This window comes from Gracilinanus agilis, chromosome 2, assembly GCF_016433145.1.
Source record: "Gracilinanus agilis isolate LMUSP501 chromosome 2, AgileGrace, whole genome shotgun sequence".
Classification (NCBI taxonomy): Eukaryota; Metazoa; Chordata; class Mammalia; order Didelphimorphia; family Didelphidae; genus Gracilinanus; species Gracilinanus agilis.
Window position 1 is genome coordinate 295,421,416 of NC_058131.1, and position 23,819 is coordinate 295,445,234.

A 23,819-nucleotide genomic window follows, 5' to 3' on the forward strand; every position below is an offset into this window, starting at 1 on the left:
TACAGTGAGCCATAAGCACTTAAAACCATGATCCTTAGCCAGCTGAATCTTTTTTTTTTTTTAAACCCTTGTACTTTGGTGTATTGTCTCATAGGTGGAAGATTGGTAAGGGTGGGCAATGGGGGTCAAAAGTGACTTGCCCAGGGTCACACAGCTGGGAAGTGGCTGAGGCCGGATTTGAACCTAGGACCTCCTGTCTCTAGGCCTGACTCTCAATCCACTGAGCTACCCAAACTATGGTAGGCAAGTTTCTTCTTAGTTTCTTTCTTTCTTTCTTTTTTTTTTTTTTAAATTTTAAACCCTTAACTTCTGTGTATTGACTTATAGGTGGAAGAGTGGTAAGGGTAGGCAATGGGGGTCAAGTGACTTGCCCAGGGTCACACAGCTGGGAAGTGTCTGAGGCCAGATTTGAACCCAGGACCTCCTGTCTCTAGGCCTGGCTCTCAATCCACTGAGCTACCCAGCTGCCCCCTTCGTCTTAGTTTCTTTTGATAAAGATCACTAGAGATCTCCTGGATAGTAGTTAAGGATATTTCTGCTATTTTTCTGTTGAATTCTAAAATAGACATAGTTCTCAATCTCAGAAAGAAGCAAGTCATCACCCTTACTTGAATCAGCAAAGTAGTTCTAAGGGTGAAGATTGTTATGATTCCTTTTCCTTGGTGGAGATAATATGAGGAAGGCAGAGGTGAAGAAAAAGGGCAAAAGGGTTCATCTGGAAATGAGGTGGCTCTATAGCACATGTCTAACAAACTTTAGCCAGAGAGTCCTTACCTATTTTTTTTTAAACCCTTACCTTCCGACTTGGAGTCAGTACTGTGTAGTGGCTCCAAGGCAGAAGAGTGGTAAGGGCTAGGCAATGGGGATCAAGTGACTTGCCCAGGGTCACACAGCTGGGAAGTGTCTGAAGCCGGATTTGAACCGAGGACCTCCAGTCTCTAGGCCTGGCTCTCAATCCACTGAGCTACGTAACTGCCCCCCTTACCTATTTTTGTAAGGTTGGTTAAAGATGGTTTTACATTTTTAAATATTTTTGGGACGTGGATTATAATTTGTTAACCTCTGCTCTAGGGGAAGGCCACCAAATCCTCTAGAGCAGTGATTCCCAAAGTGGGCGCTACTGTCCCCTGGTGGGTGCTGCAGTGATCCAGGGGTAGTGGTGATGGCCACAGGTGCATTTGGGGGCGGTGAATAACTGTAAGGGGGCAGTGACGGTATGTGACAGGGGGCTCTAAGTAATATTTTTTCTGGAAAGGGGGCGGTAGGCCAAAAAAGTTTGGGAACCACTGCTCTAGAGCTTAGTCAATGGGGTTTGGTCAATTCAATATTCTTTCAAGTAGCATGAAAGGACATGCATTTATTAAAGGATCTGCTGTAAGAGGGAAAATTATGAAACTGGCTATAGATTAAATGATTTTTATTTAATTCAAAGGAAATAAGGAAAAAGAGTGGAGAGAGGGAGAGAGAGAGAGAGAATACTTTTCTTTCTACTTCATTTAGCTCGCTATTCTATGGCCACCATTTAGGCCCCCTAAATCCAGCCACTACCAAATATGGAAGAGAACAGGTCATGTGCTTCCTGGCTCCACCCCGTCCTGGCCTTGCATGCTGACCATTAAAGTCAGGGTGCTGGAGACGTTTAGGATGATGCCAGACACCTAACCTACAATGATGACAGCTGTTTAGGCTGTAGTCAGGAAATGCTAGGCTGTGGTAGATGCTGGGAAAATAGGTGGAACTATTTTTCCTCATGCACTGCTATGTGTTAGGCAATTTGTTCAGCACTGGGGATACAAAGAAAAGCAAAAGGCAGTCCTCACTCCGAAGGACTTCATAATCTATTGGGGGATAAAAATGCAAACAATTATATACAAGATAAATAGGAAATAAGTGGAAAAAGACAAGAATTAAGAGGAATTGGGAAAGGCTTTCTATAGAAGGAAGGACTTTAGCTAGGACTCAACAGAATTTAGGAGGTAAAGATAAGGAGGAAGAACATTCCAGGCATGGGGAACAAGCAGGGAAAATGCCTTGAGCAGAGATTGAGGAAGACCAAGGAGGCCAGTCACTATATTGAAAAACATAATGAGGTAGAAGGTATAAAAAGACTGTAAAGGTAAAGGGTAGTGGTGCTTGATAAGGAACTATCAGAGATTATGAAATAAGAGGAATGACATGGTGAGACCTAAGCATTAAGAAAATCACTTTGGTGGCTGAATGAAGGATAAACTGGAGTGGGGGGAGAGACTGTGGCAAGCAGGCAAAAAAAGCAGGCTCTTGCAAAAATTCAGGTGTGAAGTAATAAGGTCTGCACTAGGGTAATGAGAAAAAAGTGGACACATTCAATAGATGTCACAATGGTGAAATTAATATGCCTTAACCACAGATCAGACACAAATGATGAGAGAAAGTGAAGAGTCAAGGATGACCTCTAGATTGTAAGCATGAGGGACTGGGAGGATGATGGTACCTTGGATAGTAATTAGGAAGTCTGAAATTAATCAATAAACATTTATCAAGTCCCTAGCATGTGCCATGCACTAAATGGAGGGGATACAAAAGAGGCAAAAGATAGCCCCTTTCATAATGAAGCTCACAATCTTGATGAGGGAGACAAGCAACAAATATATAACAAACAGTTACATAGGAAACAACCAAGAGGAGTTGGGAAAGTATTTCTATAATGGTATTTTAGTTGAGACTAATAGGAACTCAAGATATAGGTAGAGATAAAGGAAGGAGAGTATATAAGCTAGAAGTTAGAATGTCTTGTTCAAGGGACAGGAAGGCTGTATCAAAGAACATTAAGAGGGGTTTAAGATCTAACAAGACCAAAAAGGTATGGGGTATGAAAGAGTAGGTCATTAAGAGATTAAAATTCTAAACAGAGGATTTTGTATTTGATCTTAGAGGCAATACGGAGCAGTTGGAGTTTACTGAGTGTATGTGAGTGACATGATCAGATCTGTGCTTTAGGAAAATCACTTTGTTCATGGAATGGAGGATAGACAGGAGAGACTTGAGGCGCAGAGGTCCACCATTTTCAGTTTTAATATTTCAAGAGTCTAGGGCTTGAGTTGATGGGGCCTGTACTAGAATAGTGACTGCATCAGAAGAGAGAAAGGGGGCACATTCCAAAGGTGTTACAAAAATTAAGTCAACAAGCCTTAGCATCAGATTGGATATGAGGAGTGAGAGACTGTGGGGAGTTGAGGAAAATAAGGAAGGCCAGAATTTACCTAGGCTATGAGCCAGAGAGACTGGGAACAAAGTGTTGCTCTTGACAAAAATAGAGAAGTGTTGGGGAGGGGATATGGGGGAAAGATAGGTCTCAGTTTTGGATATGTTGAGTTTAAGATATCTGAAAGTTTTAGAGAAGCAATACTGTAAGTCAGCAGAGATAAGAGTATGATATATTTGAGAATCATCAGCACAGAGATGATAAACAAATCCATGGGAGTTTTGATGAGAAGACCAACAGTATAGACTTTATACTGTAGATGTAGAAGAGAAGAGGACCCATGACAAAGGTCTATGGGATAACCGTGGTTGGTGGGCATGGTAGGGAAGAAGATCCAGCAAAGGAAAAAGAGAAGGAACAGTCAGGTAGGAGGAGAATCAGGAGGGTGGTGTCCTGAAAACCCGTAGGGAAGAAGTTATCAAGGAGAAGAGGATGATCAACAGTGTTAAAGGTTACAGAGCTGTCAAGAAGAACACAGATTGAGAAAAAGATTATTGGATGTGGAAATTAAGAAAACTGGTAACTTTGTAAAGAGCAGTTTCAACAGAATAAGGAAATAAGAAATCAGAATACAAGGGGTGAAGAAGCAAGAGAAGAAAAAGTGGAGGAATCGAATGTAGATGGCCTTTTCAAGAAGTTTGGCCAAAAAGGACAGAAGAAATGAAGGATGATTGTGGGGATGGGAAAGACATGGGAGTATTTGTGGGAAGTAGGGAAGAAATAGGCAGGGAGAGACTGAAAATAAGTGAGAGTGGGGATGACAGTGGGGATGTTCATTATCACCACTTTCATTCAATATTGTACTAGAAATGCTAGCTATAGCAATAAGAGAAGAAAAAGAAATGAAAGGAATTAGAATAATCAATAAAGAAACAAAATTATCACTCTTTGCAGGTCATATGATAATTAGAGAATCCTAAAAATTCTACTAAAAACCAGTTGAAATAATTACAAACTTTAGCAAAGTTGCAGGATATGAATTATCAGTATTTTTTTATATTACTAGTAAAGCCCAGCAAAAAGAGACAGAAAAAGAAATTCCATTTAACTATAGATAATATAAAATACTTGAGTGTCTACCTGTCAAGATGAACTGAGGAATTATCTGAGCACAATTACTAAACACTTAAAAAAATAAAGTTAGATCTAAACAATTAGAAAAATATTAATTGCTCAAGGGCTTTCCGAGGCAGTATAATAAAAATGACAATATTATCTAAATTAATCTACATATTCAGTGCCATACCAATCAAATTGCCCAAAAATTATTTTATAGAACTAGAAAAAACAACAAAATTCATTTGAAAGACAAAAGGTCAAGAATATGAAGGGAATCAATGAAAAAATGTGAAAGAAGGTGGGCTAGGAGTACCCCATCTCAAACCATATTACAAAGCTATTATCATCAAAACAATCTGGCACTGGCTATGAAAAAGAGTGGCAGATCAATGGGACAGATTAGCTACACAATACATAGTAGCAAATGACAGTAGTTATTTAGTGTTTGATAAACCCAAAGATTCAAGCTTTTGGGCTAAGAAATCACTATTTGACAAACTGTTGGGAAAACTGCAAAAAGGTAGGGCAGAGATTGGTATAGATGGTATAGAATAGACCAACAACTCATACTATGATAAGGTCAAAATGGATACATGATTTGCAAATTAGAGAAGCACAGAATAGTCTACCTGCCAGACCTAGGGATAAAGGAAGAATTTATGACCAAATAAGAGATATAAAGCATTACAGAATGTAAACTGGATAATTTTGATCATATTAAACTAGAAAGGTTATGCACAAAGCCAGTGCAACCAAAATTAGAAGAAAAGGAGAAAGCTGGAGAAAAAAATTTATAGCAAGTATCTGATAAAGGCCTTATTTCTCAAATAAATCCTGAGTAAATTTATAAGAATATAAATGATTCCATAGTTAATAAATGGTCAAAGAATATGAATAGGCAATTTTCAGATGAAGAAATCAAAGCTATATGTAATCACATGAAAAAAATGCCCTAAATTGCTCTTGATTAGAGAAATGCAAATTAAAATACTTGAGTACCTCACACTTATTAGAATAGCTAATATGACAGAAAAGGAAAATAATAAACGCTGGAGGGGACGTGGTAAAGTTGGAACACAAATGCACTGCTGGTGGAGTTGTGAACTGACCCAACTGTTCTACAGAGTGATTTGAAACTATGCCTAAAGAACTTAAAGACTGCATAAACTTTGATCTAGCAATACCATTACTAGGTCGGTGTCCCAGAGAGATTTAAAAAAGAGGAAAAGATTTGCTTGTACAAAAATATTTATAGCAGCTCTTTTTGTGGCAGCAAAGAACTAGAAACTTAGATGATGTCTATCAATTGGGGAATGGTTGAACAAGTTGTAATATATGATTGTAATGGAATACTATTGTCCTATAAGAAAAGAAATGATGAAAAAGATGATCTAAGAAAAACCTGGAAAGACCTACATAAACTAATGCAAAGGGAAGTGAGCAGAAGCAGGATAATATTGTATATGATAGTGGCAATATTTTATGATGAACATTTATGAATGACTTAGCTATTTTTGGCAATGCCTTGATTCAAGAAATCCTCAAGAATTTATGATGAAAAACACCATTTGTCACCAAAGAAAGAACTGATGGAGTCTGAATGCAAATTGAGACATACCATATTTCCATTTATTTATTCATTGTTATTTTGGTGGAAGTTTTTTTTGAATTCTCTCTCTCAAAATGACAAATATAGAAATATGCTTTACACTATTACACATGTAAAATCTACATCAAATTACTTGCTGTATCAGAGAAGAGGGAAGGGAAGAAGAGAGGGTGACAATTTGCACTAAATTTTTAAAAAAGATAAAAAATAGTTTTTTCATATAATTGGGGGGAAATTTTTTTTAAGATTTCTTAAATACCAAATATTTTCTCAGGCCTTAACCTTCAAAATCTATCTGATGTACTCTCTCCTTTCTGGGCTTTTCTGACACTAATGTCACATGGTTCTCCCTAACTGTCTTATAGTTTCTTAGCAGCCTCCTTTAAAATTTTTTTGAAAAACAAGTCATGTTATGGCTCCTAATTGTAAAAGTGTTTCAAGGCTTTGTCTTGGGCTTCCTACTCTTCTCTTTCTATACTCTCTCCTAATGACTTATTGGTTCCCAGGGTTTAATTATTCCTATGCCAATAACTATATTTCCTGAAACAAGTCTCTTCCGCAAGCTTCAATCTCATATCACCAATTACCTATTGGACATTTCAAAGTATATGTCCCAAAGACATCTCAAACTCAGGGGACCCCCCAAAAGAATGAAATTTCTTTTCCTACCTCTCTCAGCTCCCTTATCTTACAATCTATTCCTTTTCCAGACTTCTTTATTTCTACAAAAGGTACTCTAGAAAAAAGTCGAAATATTGTACTCTATGCTTCGGGCATGAGTGTGTCAAAGATAATTTAATTAATTAAAACTTTTAATTTAAACATTTTCTGCTTAGAAAGACAACAGTCTAAATTGGCAGGATTTCCCTAAGCCCCTAAAAATCTTTCTAATACAAGTTATGAGGATTACAATTTAAGGCATTTCAAGCCAAAAGACAAAATTCCAGTCAAGACTGAGCAAGCTTGAATAAGAGTTAAGATAATAGTTCATTTGATAGTTTGCTTCATCAAACAAAATAGCCATGTAACTTTTGTAAACTTTTGGAGAATAATTTTTTAATATCAATGACTTTCTTCAACTGTTCTCTTCAAGGATTTTCCTTTCTGGCTGGTCAAAGATAAACTGGTGAGATATGAGATACTTCCATTAACTGAAATATTCAGACTCCTTCCTTGTATTAGTTTATTAACCTAATATAATTAATGTGTAAGGGGAGAGATGAATGACAAGTGTCCCAATATTTCAGCAAAAGTTGATGGTATGCAGAGGCTAAAAGACAAAAAAAATTGAAAGGTAAAGGGGCAAGGCTTCAGGTAGAAACATTCCATACCCTAGAAAGGAAAGAAGGCAAGAATATCTCAGTGGCCTATAAAGAGGCCAATAAGTCATCGAATGTATACCCAGGGAATAAATAGCAGTCACACCATTGTCCCTAGCCACTCATTTTCAAAGGATTTCTAAAGGAGTCGAGAAGCAAGACCGAACTGAAACTAATCACTAGCTATATTGTGTGGCTTTCATTGGGAAGGGATTTTTGAGAGAGGTAGAATTTGTCAAAATGCAAAGGGTGTTTGATCTAGTTGAAAGAATTCAGGAACACTCCAGATGAAGAAAGCACAACACTCCCCAGCCAAAACCTCTAGGTGAAAGCGGAAAAAGACTTGCTTCTCACTGAGGAAAGGCCAGAGCACTGACCTATTTAGCAGAGACACAACAGCACTCTGAGAAGAAGCACAGAAGCTGAACAATCTGTCTGGTGCCAGCAGTAGCAGTTCTTGGTGAAAGCCAGCACAGTCACTTAGTAACCTGCTTTATCCAGCCCAGAAAAAGAACGGCCCTTCTAGTTAAGATATTGAAGTCTAAGAGTAGTAGTCCATTTGAAAGACCAGTCTAGTGGAGATGTTGTGCCCTATAAAGAGTTAGCCCAGTTGAATATGGGGGTAGTGAAATTTATGAGGATATTCTGGAGAGAAAAAGGGTGCTGAGACACTGAGTTCTGAGTTTTCTTTGCATGTGTATCCTACACGTGTGTCTCAATAACACTATACTTCAAGTGCATGCTCCCTCTTCCCCCTTCTAAACTTTAGGTATATTTGGTGGGAAAGTGTGCCTCTGATGTTTAGGGGTGTAGGGGGAATGCCTTTTTACTATCTGACATCAAAATATGTTTGCTTCCTTGATGAATGGTTATATAAGTTGTTCTATAATAAGGATGTCTATAATTTGGCAATGATATATCCCCCAAAATTTGGTAAACAACTACTAATGACATGAGACCTCCAAATCTGGTGAACTACTGATAATACTTGTTTGATGAATGATGGTTTCCTTTCATCATAACTATAGGTAAATGCTTATAACCAGATAACACCCATAGCTACAACTCTATGAAATCCACTATAGCCTGATACTACTGAGGCTGGTTCTTATGTTTTCTTTATTTGAAATTCAAGTATCCCCCATATTCATTGTTTGCTTGAGGGCAGTTTCCCTTAGTTGTTGACTGATAGATTATCCAGACATGGCAGGCAACCCTTTCAGAGAAGCACAGCTTCCAAGTGGCAGGGAGGGAATCTTGTCATTGAGTATCAGTATGAGACATAATACAGGGAAGTCTCAGAAAATCAGGTATGGTGGTTTGTCTAGTGGGGCTGATGCTTGCATTGTATACTAGCTTTAGGTTACATATCGTGTGTGTGTGTATGTGTGTGTGTGTGTATACACATACATATATACTAATGCTGGCACACATCTGACTAATAAGTTTGATTGCCAGCATCTAGAAGTATAATTAGTGTTTCTGTCACATTCTGTGACACTGGTAGCTTGTTTTTTTTGTGCATACACTGTATGCTGCATTACTGTCCTTGCTAAGTTATCTGAATAAATGCCTTTGATAAAGAACTAAGACTACTACTGATTAAGGGAAAGCACAGTAGTGGGGACTTAAGACCTAATGTGTAGGAAGATAAGCATCCAAAGGGATATACTTAGAACCCTGGAAGTAGTAACAGCTACTCTTCTACGAACCCAAATAGCCAATGATGGTGTGAGTTTTCAAAAGGTGGAGTTATAAAGGCATGAGGAGTACTGATCTTGAGTAGATTACGAGTCCCAAATCCTTGTCCAGCCACCTTCAAAATTCTATCAAAAGAGAAAACACAGTTCTAGCTGAACACTTTACCTAATTTCTTCAAAGAATGTGATTAAGTCTTTGGTAAGATAGGGTGTGAAGTGTGAAGGATTTAGTGCAGAGGATTATTTCAGGACTGACAGTTAAAGACTTAATAAGATTTCTCTTTTAGATTAGCACAAAGGATTCAGACTAGGATGCTAAGAAAACTACTACTCCAATATTTTTCGAAGAGGGACAGGGTCTATATAGAAATATTAGTCTACTTCCTCAGAACTACTATACATCCAGACTCCCAGGTTTATATCATCAGCATTATCCTTGACCCTTCAATGTCCCTCATCCCAATATCCAATAGATAGCCACTGAATTGCCAAATCTTGCCACTTTTACCTCAACAACATTTCTCATACCAGTTAAGACTACCTCAAAGACATAACCTGAGTTCAGGCCCTCCACTGTTACTTGCCTAGACTATAGCAATGGTCTCCTAATTGGTTTCCTTGCCTCATGTCTGTCTGTCTGTCTTTCTTTCTTTCTTTCTTTCTTTCTTTCTTTCTTTCTTTCTTTCTTTCTTTCTTTCTTTCCCTTATACTTCGGTGTATTGTCTCATAGGTGGAAGAGTGGTAAGAGTGGGCAATGGGGGTCAAGTGACTTGCCCAGGGTCACACAGCTGGGAAGTGGCTGAGGCCGGGTTTGAACCTAGGACCTCCTGTCTCTAGGCCTGACTCTCACTCCACTGAGCTACCCAGCTGCCCCCTCATGTCTTTCTTATTTCCCTCTGAATAACTGCTAAAGTGATCTTCCTTAATTAAGCATAGATCTGAAGGTGCTATTCCCTTATTCAATCAACTCTTGGAGCACTGCCTCTAGGATAAAATAGAAACTCATCAAGTTTGGTTTTTTAAGACTTTTACAACTTGGACACACTTATTCTTTCTCTGCTCATTACATATTCTGTTCTCTATGGTCTAACCAAATCTGGCCTTCTTTTTCCTCCACAAATCACTGTTTTCTGCCTTCATATCTTTGTATTGGCCAACTCCCACAGGTGAAAAGAACTCTCTCTTCATTTTTGCCCCATAAAATAATCTCAATTTCTCACAGATTCAAGTGAAACATTCCTTCTATATAAGGCATTTTCTGTACTCATCTACTGCTAGTATTCTCTCTCCTTAACTACTCTGCATTAATTTTGTATTTTTATTCTGTACATATATGTATACACATAGCCTTTCCTGAAAGCAAAGAGTTTAGTGGTTTTTTTTGTCTTTGTAATTCCAGTTTCAAAAACTGAGCTTTGCTTGGCACAGAGTAGACAATAAATTCTTGTTAACTGCTCAATAATATAAATCGCTGATCCTGAACAAACTGAAATGACACCACGGTGGTGGAAACAACTTACAAACTAAAGACAAGGGACATTATTCACCAGTTTTTTCTGTGGATTGCAACTTATCTTACCTCTTATGTATGAGATAGTCTTCCAAAATGTCAAGGCAGCGCACCATCTGAGAGAAGATAAGCACTTTATGCCCACCTGCTTTCATTTTTGGAAGAAGCTTATCAATGAGTACCAATTTGCCAGCAGACTGGATCATTGCTTGAAGATGAAAGTCAGGAGCAGCTGGGTTATGTGTCTCTTTAAATTCCCCAAGAATCTTCTCTTCAGCACCTGTAAAATAAATATGTGCATACATAGTCAATACACAAGTATAGTCAACTCCTGAGACTATGTGTGTACACACACACACACACACACACACACACACACACACACACACACTATCTGTACTGACACAAGGAAAATGTATTATAGTATTATTTAATCCATCTAATGAACACACAAATATGATATGAAATTTGAATACCCAGAGGGTAGAAAAGTTAAGCATACTGTATAAGATCTGACACTATAAATTCTACTGAAGATACCTTTGATAAGATAAGGGTGGTTACAGCATTTTCTGAGTTCCATCATAGTGTTAACTAAATTAGGTACATTAGCTTGTCCTGCTCCTTTGGATAAAAATGAAAAATTCTTTTCCAAGATAGCCCGATAATATTTCTTCTGAATATTAGTAAGTTCTACTTCAATTATGGTTTCTTCCTTAGGAGCCAACTTCTTTTCTACATCTTCTTTCAATCTTCTCAACATCATTGGTTTTAAAATGGCTTGAAGCTTTTGTACCTGCAGAAAATGTTAAGTAGTTGTAATGGATATTCATATAAAAATAACAAAAAATAAGAAAGCTCATATACTCATTTAGAAATTACCTGTTCTTCTGTTTTAAGATCCCCAAATTCTTGCATGAATGTAGATTCAGAAGGAAATCGTAAGGGTTCAAGGAAATGAAGAAGACTGAATAGTTCTTCAACTGTATTCTGAAGTGGTGTACCAGTCAAAAGCACCTTGTGCTCCTATATCAAATCAGAATAGTTTATACATCATTTTTCTAAGCAGCTAAGTCAAATGAAGACTTGCTCTATTCTTTGCAAACTTACATCTTGGCATATCAAAGAAATACATTATGCTCCTCATCTTCAGCTGAAAATTCATCTCTAGGAAGTCTTCCCTAATATTTTCACTGTGTATCTCTTGAATGCTTCTTTAATACTATGTTAATTTCTACCTGCTGATATGATGCTTATGTCATAAAACTCATTTCATGTGTTATTAGACATCTCAATTGAAAGACAACTTCTTTTAAGAACAATGGACATTTCTTCTGTGACTTCACATAATTAAAATGAACAAATATTTACCAAGTGTCTACAATGTGCTCAGGGAGCCTACAATCTAGTAGTATTTCTATAACATACACAATCATTGTAATGTGAAGTAGATCTTAATTAAGTGCAACAAGAGATTACAAAGTGCTATGCCAGGTTTAAAGGGTATAAGGTGTTTTCTGATAGTGCATCTATCAAAGAATATATCTTTAAAGAGAAGGTGGCAAATGAGTTGCCTTAAAGAAGAGGTAGGATTTCAAGAGGCTAATGGTTGAAGCAATTATAAGGGGAAGTGAAGGTTGGACTCTAAGCTAATGAAAGTATAGAATTCTATCAATTCATTTTTTTTACTTGAAGTTTAACCCTGTTGCAAAAAAAGCAGGATTCCAGTTTTAAATTTACATAAACTAAAATACAAGCGTGAAGGACTTGTTAGAATCAATTAATAAATACTTTATTAGATGCCAACTGTGTGTGTATGGCATTGGTACCAGGAGCTGGTGATACAAAACCAAATGTTAAGGTGGCCCCTGACTTTAAGAAGTCTAGGTAGAAGTGAGGTCATGTTATAAAAGGCTAGAAATGCCAAAAGAAGAGTTTGTATTTGATCCTTGAAATAATATTAAGCCACTTGGATTTATTGAATAGGGGAATAACATAGTCAGATTTAAGCTTTTAAAAAGTCAATTTGCTAGTTGGGTGAAGGACAGATTGAAGAGGGGAAGGGCTCAATTAATCATTACAATTCAGTTAAAATCACAATTCCATTTTTTAACTTTTTTATAAATAGGAAAATTAATTTCCTCAATTTTCATTTATCACCAGGAGTTACAGCTCATTTTTCTTAAGAAATACTAAAAAATAAGACAGATTAAAAAGAACATTTACTACTACTGATTTTACCATCATGCTCAGACATGGAATCTATCCACAACAACACATGAAGAAAGTCATGCATCTGACATGTTAATAAGATTCTTCCTTAGAGCAGGGAGTCTTAACCTTTCTTGAGACACGGTCCCCTTTGACAATCTGGCCAATCAATCAACTAGCATTAATCAACTATAGGACAAAGTTCTGGGGTTAACAAAGAAAGGCAAAAAATAGTCTTTGAACTCTGAGTTCACAGTCTCTAGTAAAGCCCTAAAGACCCTCTTCTCATAATGTTTTTAAATGCATAAAATAAAATGAAAAATAGTACCAAGGAAACCAATTATAATGAAATATAGTTATCAAAATTTTGTTTTTAAAGTTACAGACCCCAGGTTAAGAACTTTGCCTTAATATGCATGATTTCCCTATGGTTTGCAGAAAAATATGAATAGTGAATGGTTAAAAATTGTCTAGTTGACAAAATGAACACTGCTAGGATAAGAAGAGAAGGGGTCAAGTGGGAAAAACTTTGCAAGAAATATGGTGCTACCAATTGGATATCTGCAGAAAGAACAGCACCACCTACTGCCAATGAGGGGAACCCTCAATATTTCCTTTCTCCAAACTACACTTAACGCTTTATTATTATTCAGTTTCCAGAAAACACAGCATGAGTACTGTCAGCTAGATTCCGATTACATAACCCTAAGTATCAAAAGCCTCATTACACTCTAACCCGTATGCTATTTTATTAGAAGGGGACCATCTATCCTACCATTACTCCTTAAGGCCTTGCCATCTACTCCATTACTTTCCCTGCCTAAGTACCCATGGCCACTCTACCTGCTAAGAAACAAACAAGACTCCTCCTTTATATATTGTCTCTCCTAATTTGAATTCTTTGAGAGAAGAGACTCTTAAATTTTCACTTTGCATTCTCAGGGCTTAGTATAGTAGGGGCTTTGCACAGACTAAGAGTTTAATAAACACCATTCCATTCTTCACCTACAGCTGGAGGGTACCTCAGATCTCAAGAGCTCAGTTAATATAAACATATAGCCATTCCCCAAATAAGTGGTGAAAGGATATAAACAAATCCAAAAAGAAGAATAACATACTCTTAACTTCCACATGAATCACTGTTCACACATCACAAATAATAAGAGAAAAATATCAGACAATGCTGAAGCTTTACCCCACATCCAGAAAATTGGTCAAGATGATAAAAGATGAAAAGAGAATGTGTTGAAAGGGCTATAGAAAGAATCACTAGTACGCTGTTGGAGGACTTTTAAATTGGTCCACCCATTCTGGAAAGCAATTTAGAACTATGTTAATAAAGTAATTCAAAGGTCCATATTCTTTGACCCAGAAATTCTAGTGTTATGCATATGCCCCCAAGAGGTATAAATAGAAATAAAAGTCTCCTACACATCCAAATATTTATAGCTTCTCTTTTTTACAAAGGAGTAGAACTATATGATTTCTCCTTTGTTTTTTAATCTTTTGTTATGCAAGATGACTTTTGGGGTATGGGGATGGAGTGAGGCTGGGCATGATGGGAAAAGATGTTGATGTAAAAACAAAAGATATTAAAATATATAATTGTCCATTTGGTTTTAAATTATGGAAAAACTTTTCAATGGAAATTATATTAGTTAAAAAAAGATAAAAACAAACTCCTGCAGAAATAAAACCCCTAAAATAGTTCTATTTGAGGATTTTAAAATATGTGAAAAAGAAAAATATCTAAATATCAAAAACAAGAAGTCAAATTCAAGAAAATTTAAGATCACAGATAAGAGTCAAATAAATATATTCTCTTAACATTTTGACAAATAAGATTCAAACTTAATCCTCCATTTGACCAAATAATTTCTGTAAATAGGTAACTAACTAAATCAAGTTTCAAAAAAAAGTTTAGATACTCACCAGATTCATGAGTTTCAGACCTTCTAGGAGTTTGCAATTTTTATTCTTTAACCTATGCGCTTCATCAATAATCACACATCGCCATTCAATTGCATTGAGCTCTCCACAGCCTCCCAGAATCATTTCAAAAGTGGTGATTATGGCCTGGAACCTGTATGCTCCTCTAATAATACGCCCCTAGAAGTTTATTAACAAATTTAACAAATTGACAAAACACCTTAAAGGCCACACCTCAGGTTTCATTTCATTGTCACTAACATGATACTTATCTTATATTTTATGCTTTTTTCCCCATTTATAGGTTAAAATTTAAGAAAACATTTATCATTAAACCTTAAAAATGTATAGTAAATTAATTAAAAACTAGATGGCTGTACCTTTTCAAGAATAGTATGGTATTTATTTACAAATAAACTTATGGATATAATGTAATTCATTACAGTGTTAATTCTTTCTAGGAATATACACACATATATGTATATATGCATACACACATAATTTTTAAGGACAAAAGAATATCTATTTCATTTAAACAACAACAACAAAATTTGGCCAGATTGTTTTCAAAATGTGTTTATTATTTACAGATATATTGCAGTTGTTGGTCAAACAGTCTAAATGCTAACATAGTCCACTGTAAACTAAAATACCCCAAATCAATCATTTACAGTGTGACTATAGCTTTGATTTCATAATTTTCCTTTTAATTGCAAATTAAACCAGGCACATCTTAAGAGAGAAAATGAAGGGGCCATGTGTTCTGATTTATCTCAACATTAGGAAATCCTTCTAAGGACAATACTGTATGTTAGACATGAGTCAATTGTATATTAGGCATAGCAGATATACTATTATGTCTATAAAGAAATCACAATTTTCATCAATTCTCCTGCTATTTTATAGATTTAGAATTAGAAGACTTGGTTTTGAAGCCTACATTAAATTTTTGTGGAAAAAGGAAGTACTGAATTTGGAGTCCAAAATCCAAAGTAAGAGCAGGACTTTGATCTATTTGAGCAACCATGAACAAATCATTTAACTTCTGATTCTCAGTTCTCTCCTGTATAAAACAAAGTGGTAAGATATCAAATGTTCTTCCCACTTCTAAATCTATGATACAGTATGCATATTACTTGTAAAATTTCAGACAAGTTGCTTAAATTCTCAGAACCTTCCATTCTTCCTCTATAAAACGACAATAACAATTCTTGCACTGACTGCTGCTTACAACAAGATTGTTGCTCAGGAAAAGTCCTTTGCAACTTTAAAGTACAGTATTAATGTAAGTTATTATTATTATAAGCAGTAGTAGAAAACTGAGATGACCCCCAAATAACTGATCATACAAATTATTTTGCACATGTTGATTTGAGGGATATATACTAATTTGAAACAAAGGCAGGGCTTTACCCACAAGGCTGATCTCAATATAATTCTATAAACGTTCAAAAAAGTGGCCTAGGTATTTGCCATTAACAGACCATATCAAACTGGATGAACATATTTTTGAAGAGGCATGCTGTAAAAGCATTTGTTTTCTTAAATTTAAAAATCAGGAAAATAATAATAATGATGATATCTTACATTTATTATTAATATATATACTAGGAACTATGATTAGTGCTATACAATTATTAACTCATTTGATTTTCACAACAATCCCGGGTGGTTAATGTGATATTATTATTCTCATTTTATAAGTTAGGAAACTGAGGCAAAAAGAGGTTAAATGACTTGTCAACGTCATATTGCTAGTAAGGGCATTAGGCTGCATTTGAACGCAGATCTTCCCAACTTCAAACTTGCCATTCTATCCTCTACCACCAAAATATCTAGAACCATATTTTATTATATGAAGCATTTTTAATCAATTCCAATAGGTACTATTTGAAGAAAAATAATTAGGGAAGTAAGATTTTTATAACACAAAAGATTCTGATAATTAGTTTGTTTGGTTATTCAGAGAATAGAAACGCTTTTTATACCCAGCAGAAATAGGAAAGTGCTTTGCTGCCATATCACAATATGATTTACATAAAGCAAATATCAAAATGAATCACAGTTTTGAGATGAAGCTCCTTAGCTCCCCAGAAACTAGTGTATTTCTTTTTAAACTCAGGAGGCTGGATTATGTCTTCTCTAAAAATTACTACAGCTTAACATTTTTCCAATTTTCATGATATACTTAAAAAGCACCACCCCTGGGGTCCAAACCCGCCTCTGACTCTTACTACCTTTTTCTAGATCTACAGTCCAATTATAAAGAGTAAGATGCCAACGTGACAATAAATAATAAGATGTTTCATCTGCACAGAGGTTGAAGAAAGGATTTAAGTGGTTAAAATCAGTTTTCACTTATGTTTAGAAATACTCAGAAGATTCCAAAATATTTATCAAAATTTGCATGTAGCCTTAAAATAGACAAAAATAGCTGTGGCTATAGGAACAAAAACCAGTCAATTTTCCTATTTAATATCTGCAATAGGTAGATGATTGGATGTAAATGAAAGACAAAATAGCAAACTAATAATATAAACACAAATCATCAATTATCAACATAATTATACCTCAACTATAATAATAGCAACTCTTTAAGTACTTTCATAAATTTGAAGGCCCATAATATAAAAGGATTAATGAAAAGATAAAATGCTATGTTAAGGTATTAATGAAGTAGAGGGTTTTCTTTCTTAATTTTAACTACTTTCATCAAAAAATGTAAAGGTCTTTCCCCCCAAGATTCAAACATCCTTTTTCATATTTTCTGACCTCTACTTACTTCCAATTCTTATGTTGCTTGTTCATATTTCCAAGATCTGTGTGTTTGGGGTCAGAGAAGACAATAAATCCCCAGACTGAATGGTCAAAATAATACAAGAAATGTGCCTCCAGGGGACAAAAAAGCAAGCCATTCAATCATTGTTTAATCATAGTGTGGTTAAAATTTTTTTCTTGCCAAATATATAATTTAAAGGAGAAAAATGTTTTGGTGGCAGCTCTTTATTGGAATAGAATGTGTCTCATCTGCCTGAGGTTTCAAATGTATATCCCTGAACTGAGAAACGAACCATATTAATTGCAGAGGTATTGTCTTAGATTATTACAAGTTAAATGCATCCCAAATTCAATTCTACTTAGGAAAAATATTTAAAAACTCAGCGGTTAGAATACTTAATCCACTTAAAATAAAATTAGTGAAAATTGTCTAATTTTCTATATGCCTGTGATGTTAGAAACCAGAACAATTCTCATTTAAATAAGACATTGAACGAAAATGCCTATAAATTGGTTAATTTGTTATTTGATGTTTTTTTAACTCATTAGTCAATTGAACAATAAAAAGAAATATGATGTAAAGCAAAATCTAGGAAGGTAATTAAGATTTATCTCAAGCATTAGATGTCAATAGCTGATATTGCATTCCAATCTGTCTATTCAAACATTTTCTTTCTGAAGCAGGATACAAAAGTACCATTATAAAATACCTGTGAGTCCCTGAAGTACATCTCATATTGCTGTATCATCTGCCTGCTAACCAGGCTCCCATGATACACCACAACATTAAGATCAGTCCATGTGCGAAATTCTCTCTCCCAGTTTGTAATAGTGGAAAGTGGTGCAATGATCAGAAAAGGCCCTCGTATACCGGTCAGAAGTATTTCATAGAGAAATGTTATTGATTGAATTGTTTTGCCAAGACCCATTTCATCAGCTAAGATGCAGTTTCGTCTGAAAAACAGATATATTTTCTATCAAGATACTATAAAGATATCACCCTTTATGTAGAGTTTTTTCCAGAATTTCAATATGTTGAAATATTAAAGTACAAATGACAGTATCACTACTTAGAACATATAAAAAGTTGAAAAAGATGATAATATGTTGAAGATTTTTTTATGTTGGGAATATAAAGGATAGGACTGTATCTGTGACTGTCATGATAGGGAACTAATTAATTCCCAGGTGAAAAAACACTCAGTAATTTATCACCTTTTCTGCAATTTGTGATCTTAAGACAGATTAAATGATTTGCCCTAGGTCACAGAACCAATATCAGAGGTAGAACCTAAACCTAAGTTTTCCTGGCTTCAAGGTAAGCTCTTTATCCACCTCTTCTTTAGGGAAGAGAGGAATTAATTGTTTGAAATATAAAACTGAATAAAATTATGTTCTTTGTTATTCTGAAACAAAGATACTATTGCTAATATTCAGTGTAAATTTGAAGCTTTCTGTGATTCTTCAGGGCAACTAGATAGTATAGTGGATAGCACACTAGGCCTGAAGTCTGGAATTCTCATCTCTCTGTGTTAAAATCTGGCCTCAGAAACTTACTAGCTATGTGACCCTGGGCAAATCACTTAATTTTGTTTGCTTCAGTTTCTTCATCCCTCATCTGTAAAAGGAGCTGGAAAAGGCAATGAGAAAATCACTTTATAGTATCTCTGCCCAAAAGCCCCCCAAATAAGAGTCAATGAAGAGTCAGATATGACTGAAAAATGACCAGATTCCCTGATTCTTCTAGCACTAAGTGTTCTGTCCCCACTACATTTTCTAATAGCATTTTGTCTGGATTTCTCTTTGAACTCTGTACATAGACTTTTTCAAAATTGCACTGAACTGAATAAATACATTGGAAATCTCTTTATTTTTTTTAAAATGGATATGATGGGACTGTCCCTTGCCCCCTGCCAGTCTTACAGGATATCTGAACCCTTATAATAATGAAGAATATTATAATGGGGTTTTATTGTACTTCTTTCTTAAATGAAACCAGAGAAGTTATCCTGAAAACAATAGCATAAACATATTTGCCATTTTTTTAGTGCAGCTATTTTTTTGGGGAAAATAAAAATACTCTTGAAATGTAAAGCAAAAGAATGACATCTTCTGGTTCTCAGGAACCACTGGGACCCAGGGTAAGTCATATCACTGATTTGAAATCTGAAAGAGATACTTATATTATCTGTACCCCACTATACTTATTATAAAATATGCACTAAATTTATCATTACTAATTATCTGAGAAATATCAAAGGGATAAAAAAGCAATAATTGCTAATGATTGTGTTATATAATTTATTATTTTTTATTGTTAAAGTTGATGTAGTTATATGCTCTTAGTGTTCCTATAACTGGCTTCCTTTTCAATCAAAGCACTATTTATTTTCTCTCTGCATCTCAATGTGGGTAACAATATGATGATAGAGTATATCTGTGAAATATTTTGAATTACTTTAAAATGTAAGAACCAAATAATAATCAGGGTTTCTCATAGAATTTGAGAATATATATTACTAGAGAGGTACAAATAGAAAATAAATAGTGCCATGATTGAAAAAGAAGACAGTAAAGGGGATAACAAGAGCAAATAGCTACACAATTATTAACTGTAATAATAAAAATATCTTATATTACCATAAGCCATTAAAGCTTAAAATAGCACTAAGACTTTTGGGACACCCTCTAGTATTTATCATGTTTCTATATTTTGTACTTTATCTCATTCTTTAATCCAATTCTAAATGTTTTTTTTGGTTTCTTTAATTCCTTTATCAATAAAGAGACTTGATCCTTCCAGGTGTAAATGCTGATGATTCACTAGATCTAATTACTGCCAAGGATTACAGAAGATAATTTACATCAGTTAAAATCATATTCTATAGAAAGGTAGTCTCTCTACTGTTGAAAGGTAATGATACTTTTAATATAGTTATCCAATCATAATCAACACATTCACTTCTTTACATAGTGATATGCATATATTAAGGCTAAAAATACTACATTTAATATACTAAAATGCAACTTAAATATATTTCTGCACCTAACTCACTTTAATTAACAAAGACTATAATAACTTTACCATCATTGTAACAATACTCTTTTTACTTAATACACATGTCAACATATGTGAATGTTATGTATGTATGTGTATATATATAAATATATATTCACTAGAATAATTATGTTTCTGAAATGATATTAAAAACAGAGGTCATACCTATTGTACCAATTAAACAAGAGCCAGTTGAGTCCTTCCAATTGATATTCCCTGAGTTGGTTGCCGTTTTTATATTCTCTGGAATGCTCTATTTTTTTCCAAGTGTTAGGAGGAGGACGGTCCTTTGGGGCGGAATGAAAAAAAATATTCTTAAAAGAATGTTCTATTTATCAACATTTTATAATAGGATTTTATAAGCTAATTATTAAAACCCGAGAGGACTATCTCTAGTACATTTAATTCTTCTAAGCATTTAACAAGCACTACTTTCAATATTCATGGTATAAAACATTTCTTTAAAGGCTATTTTTTTTAACCCTTAACTTCTGTGTATTGGCTCCTAGGTGGGAGAGTGGTAAGGGTGGGCAATGGGGGTCAAGTGACTTGCCTAGGGTCACACAGCTGGGAAGTGTCTGAGGCCGGATTTGAACCTAGGACCTCCTATCTCTAGGCCTGGCTCTCAATCCACTGAGCTACCCAGTTGTCCCTCTTTAAAGACTACTGAATAAATAACAATTTAGTTTGAAAGTAAATTATATTTAAATTTCATTCACCTCCTTGGGCATTTATAGATATTTTTGATTGTTTTACTCCTGACAGGGCATGTGCTCTCTATAGATAACAGGTTATGTAGAGAAATAAGACTTTCTGTCCTTGGGCTCAAAATAAAAATGCACAAGAATATCTTGGAAACTAGGAAGAAATTAACAAAAGTCAGTAGGATTTTCATATTGTCTTTGACTACAAAAACAACAAAAGGAAGATGATACTGTTATTCAGTTTCTTTATAATTTCTGAAACTGAAACTGCCAAATAATTAATTTGATCTGGGTAAGATATTTGTGAATGAAGAAAATTCAAGGACTGATATACAGTTTAGGAGACCTAGTCTCATTTAACTTTTAGCAATCCAGTTCAGTGAAATTAGGATTTACTAAAGGAAATTAATTTAATAAAATAGTACCTAGTAATAATACAAAGAATTCCTACTTACCGAATAACTGTCAATTTAATGTTTTTGTTAATTAGGGCCTTCTAATATGAATGTTGTTCTAAATCATACTTTTGGGGAAGAGTGTTTAATCCCATTCAGTGCTATTTCCTTAAAAATTCTCTTAATACCAATACTAATATACATTTATGTTGAGGAACAAAAGTATATATTTTGCTATAAACTATTTTATACTTAAATGTTACATCATTTATTAACAATTTCAACACTATGTAATTTTGATATCCAAGCAAGTATATATCACATCAAAGGAGTGAGTTTGCCTACTGACCCTCAAAATTTCAACCTGGTGATGAGCCATGCAAACTGGAGTAGACCAATCCCCAGAGGAGAGCTACATAACTCATCACTGAGCCAAGTTTTCTGAGTTTAGTAGGGCCCAACAGAATTAATACTCTGCAAGAACTAACTTGTCCCAGAAGAGTTTTAGTTTCAGATTATCTATTTTAATAATGATGATCAACTAGTACTTCTTATAACATTGTTGTCACAGGATTTAATCTCTATTATATGCTCTTTTAAATTATCTTTTTAAAAAATACAGTTTTAAAAAACAATTAATAAAATGGTTCCCCACAAAGTTCTTAGTAGCTCACAGATTTATGCTTTCTCTATTCCCCAAATAATTAAGGACTACTTTCATAAATAAATGATCATTTATTTATTATTTTACATAACTGTTAAAATTTTCTCCTATAACTTCATTTGACTTAATGACAATAGGTATTATATTCTAAAATAGTGTAACATTGCAAATTATATATTTTTTTATCAAATGAAGTTCAACTGTCATGGATGCTCAACATCTACTTGCTGATCAAATAGAAAACGTGACAAAAATAGGCTCAATAATAATTCCTAGATGTCTTTTAAATTACATGAATGGGGTAAAAGTTAAAAGCAGGTAGAGTAAGACATAAACATCACCACCATTGTTGAAGTGTAGGCACTGCTGAAAGGAAAAACTAACAAAGAGGACAAAATCTTAAGCAACATAGTTAAAGGCACACTGGATTTGAAGTCAGAGGATGCAGATTAAAATGTCAACTTGACCTTGGCCAAATAACTATTTATCTTTAAATACAAAGGAAAATAAGAAAATATAATAAAACCTAGCGTAGAAAACAACCTAGTGTGAACTTTATCAACAGATGAAAATAGGAAAATATCAAGACTTTTTTAAGGTAATGTGTCTAAAAACTCAGAGATGTTCTTACCAAGTGCCTAGAATCAGGCCTTGAGGCTTGCAATTGTTCAAATTCTTCTATTTTTGCTTGATCTACATCCTCTTTCAGTTCCCATGTACTATCTTCATATGGCAATGAACACCATTTTACTAAGTAGTAAATTACAGGCTGTAAAAAACAAATCATTTAAAAATTTTACCAGTTTAAAAAAGATGCAGTTAAAACAAAGAGAAGTAAAAAAAATCTGAGCATACTAAAATACTTACATAAAAATAAATCTATTAGTATTTTATTTTTAGAAAACAATTTTTAAAAATTAATCATTTTTATTTGGAAAGTTATGTCCTTTTGGTTTACTTAAAACTTATTTTACTGAATACTTACCTCGCCAGTATCCTTATCCTCACAAAAAGAAACTTCTAACACTCTATCTACTTCAACATAGTCAGGATTAAAAGGTTCTTCTTCCATCTGAAATTCAAAAGTAATTTAGTTAAGGGCAAGAATAAGTTCAATGATGGAATGAAAGACTATTTTATTTGAATGAAATTAAAAATAATTTCATGTGGACCTTGGAAATGATCCAACTAACCCTGTATTATAATGATGAGAGAATTAGCTAGAGAAGGGGTAAGTGCTTAGTCCATGCTGCCTATTTAATCCAAATGTTATGTTATCAAAACAAATATGTTTTTAAAAAAAAGAAAGTGTCTCTTACTGTTCTGATAAGATATTGGTCAAAAAATGGCTAGTGAGCAATCCTGATATTACTTACCTTTAGTAATATACCAAAAGATAAGTCTTATTTTCAAATTCCTTGAAGAATTCTCACTTTCTTGAATTAAACTCTTCCTTCATTCAAAAGTTTTTTTGTGATGTAATCACAGAGAGTCTTTATGGAGTGATTTCATTACTGTTTTTTAGGTACTGCATATTTATATATAACACATCCATATCTACTTATAAGCTCCAAAAATGCATTAAAACTAATTAAAAATTATTTTGTTATGCCCATTAATTTAGGTGAGTAGGGTCATTACT

The 23,819-nt window shown here is 34.5% G+C and overlaps 1 protein-coding gene across 4 annotated transcripts in view; it reads right to left on the reverse strand.

The window, feature by feature from the left end:
• Positions 1–23,819, reverse strand: part of CHD9 (chromodomain helicase DNA binding protein 9) — a 174,097-nt gene that overhangs the window by 63,067 nt on the left and 87,211 nt on the right. For all 4 annotated transcript variants that reach the window (XM_044664150.1, XM_044664149.1, XM_044664152.1 and 1 more), the window contains exons 8-15: positions 23,163–23,249; positions 22,809–22,946; positions 20,580–20,701; positions 18,067–18,310; positions 14,582–14,758; positions 11,321–11,464; positions 10,979–11,234; positions 10,508–10,718 (exon numbers count right to left, since the gene is read on the reverse strand). In XM_044664150.1, coding sequence (XP_044520085.1) covers positions 10,508–10,718; positions 10,979–11,234; positions 11,321–11,464; positions 14,582–14,758; positions 18,067–18,310; positions 20,580–20,701; positions 22,809–22,946; positions 23,163–23,249 — 1,379 coding nt within the window. The remainder of the gene's footprint in view (positions 1–10,507; positions 10,719–10,978; positions 11,235–11,320; positions 11,465–14,581; positions 14,759–18,066; positions 18,311–20,579; positions 20,702–22,808; positions 22,947–23,162; positions 23,250–23,819) is intronic.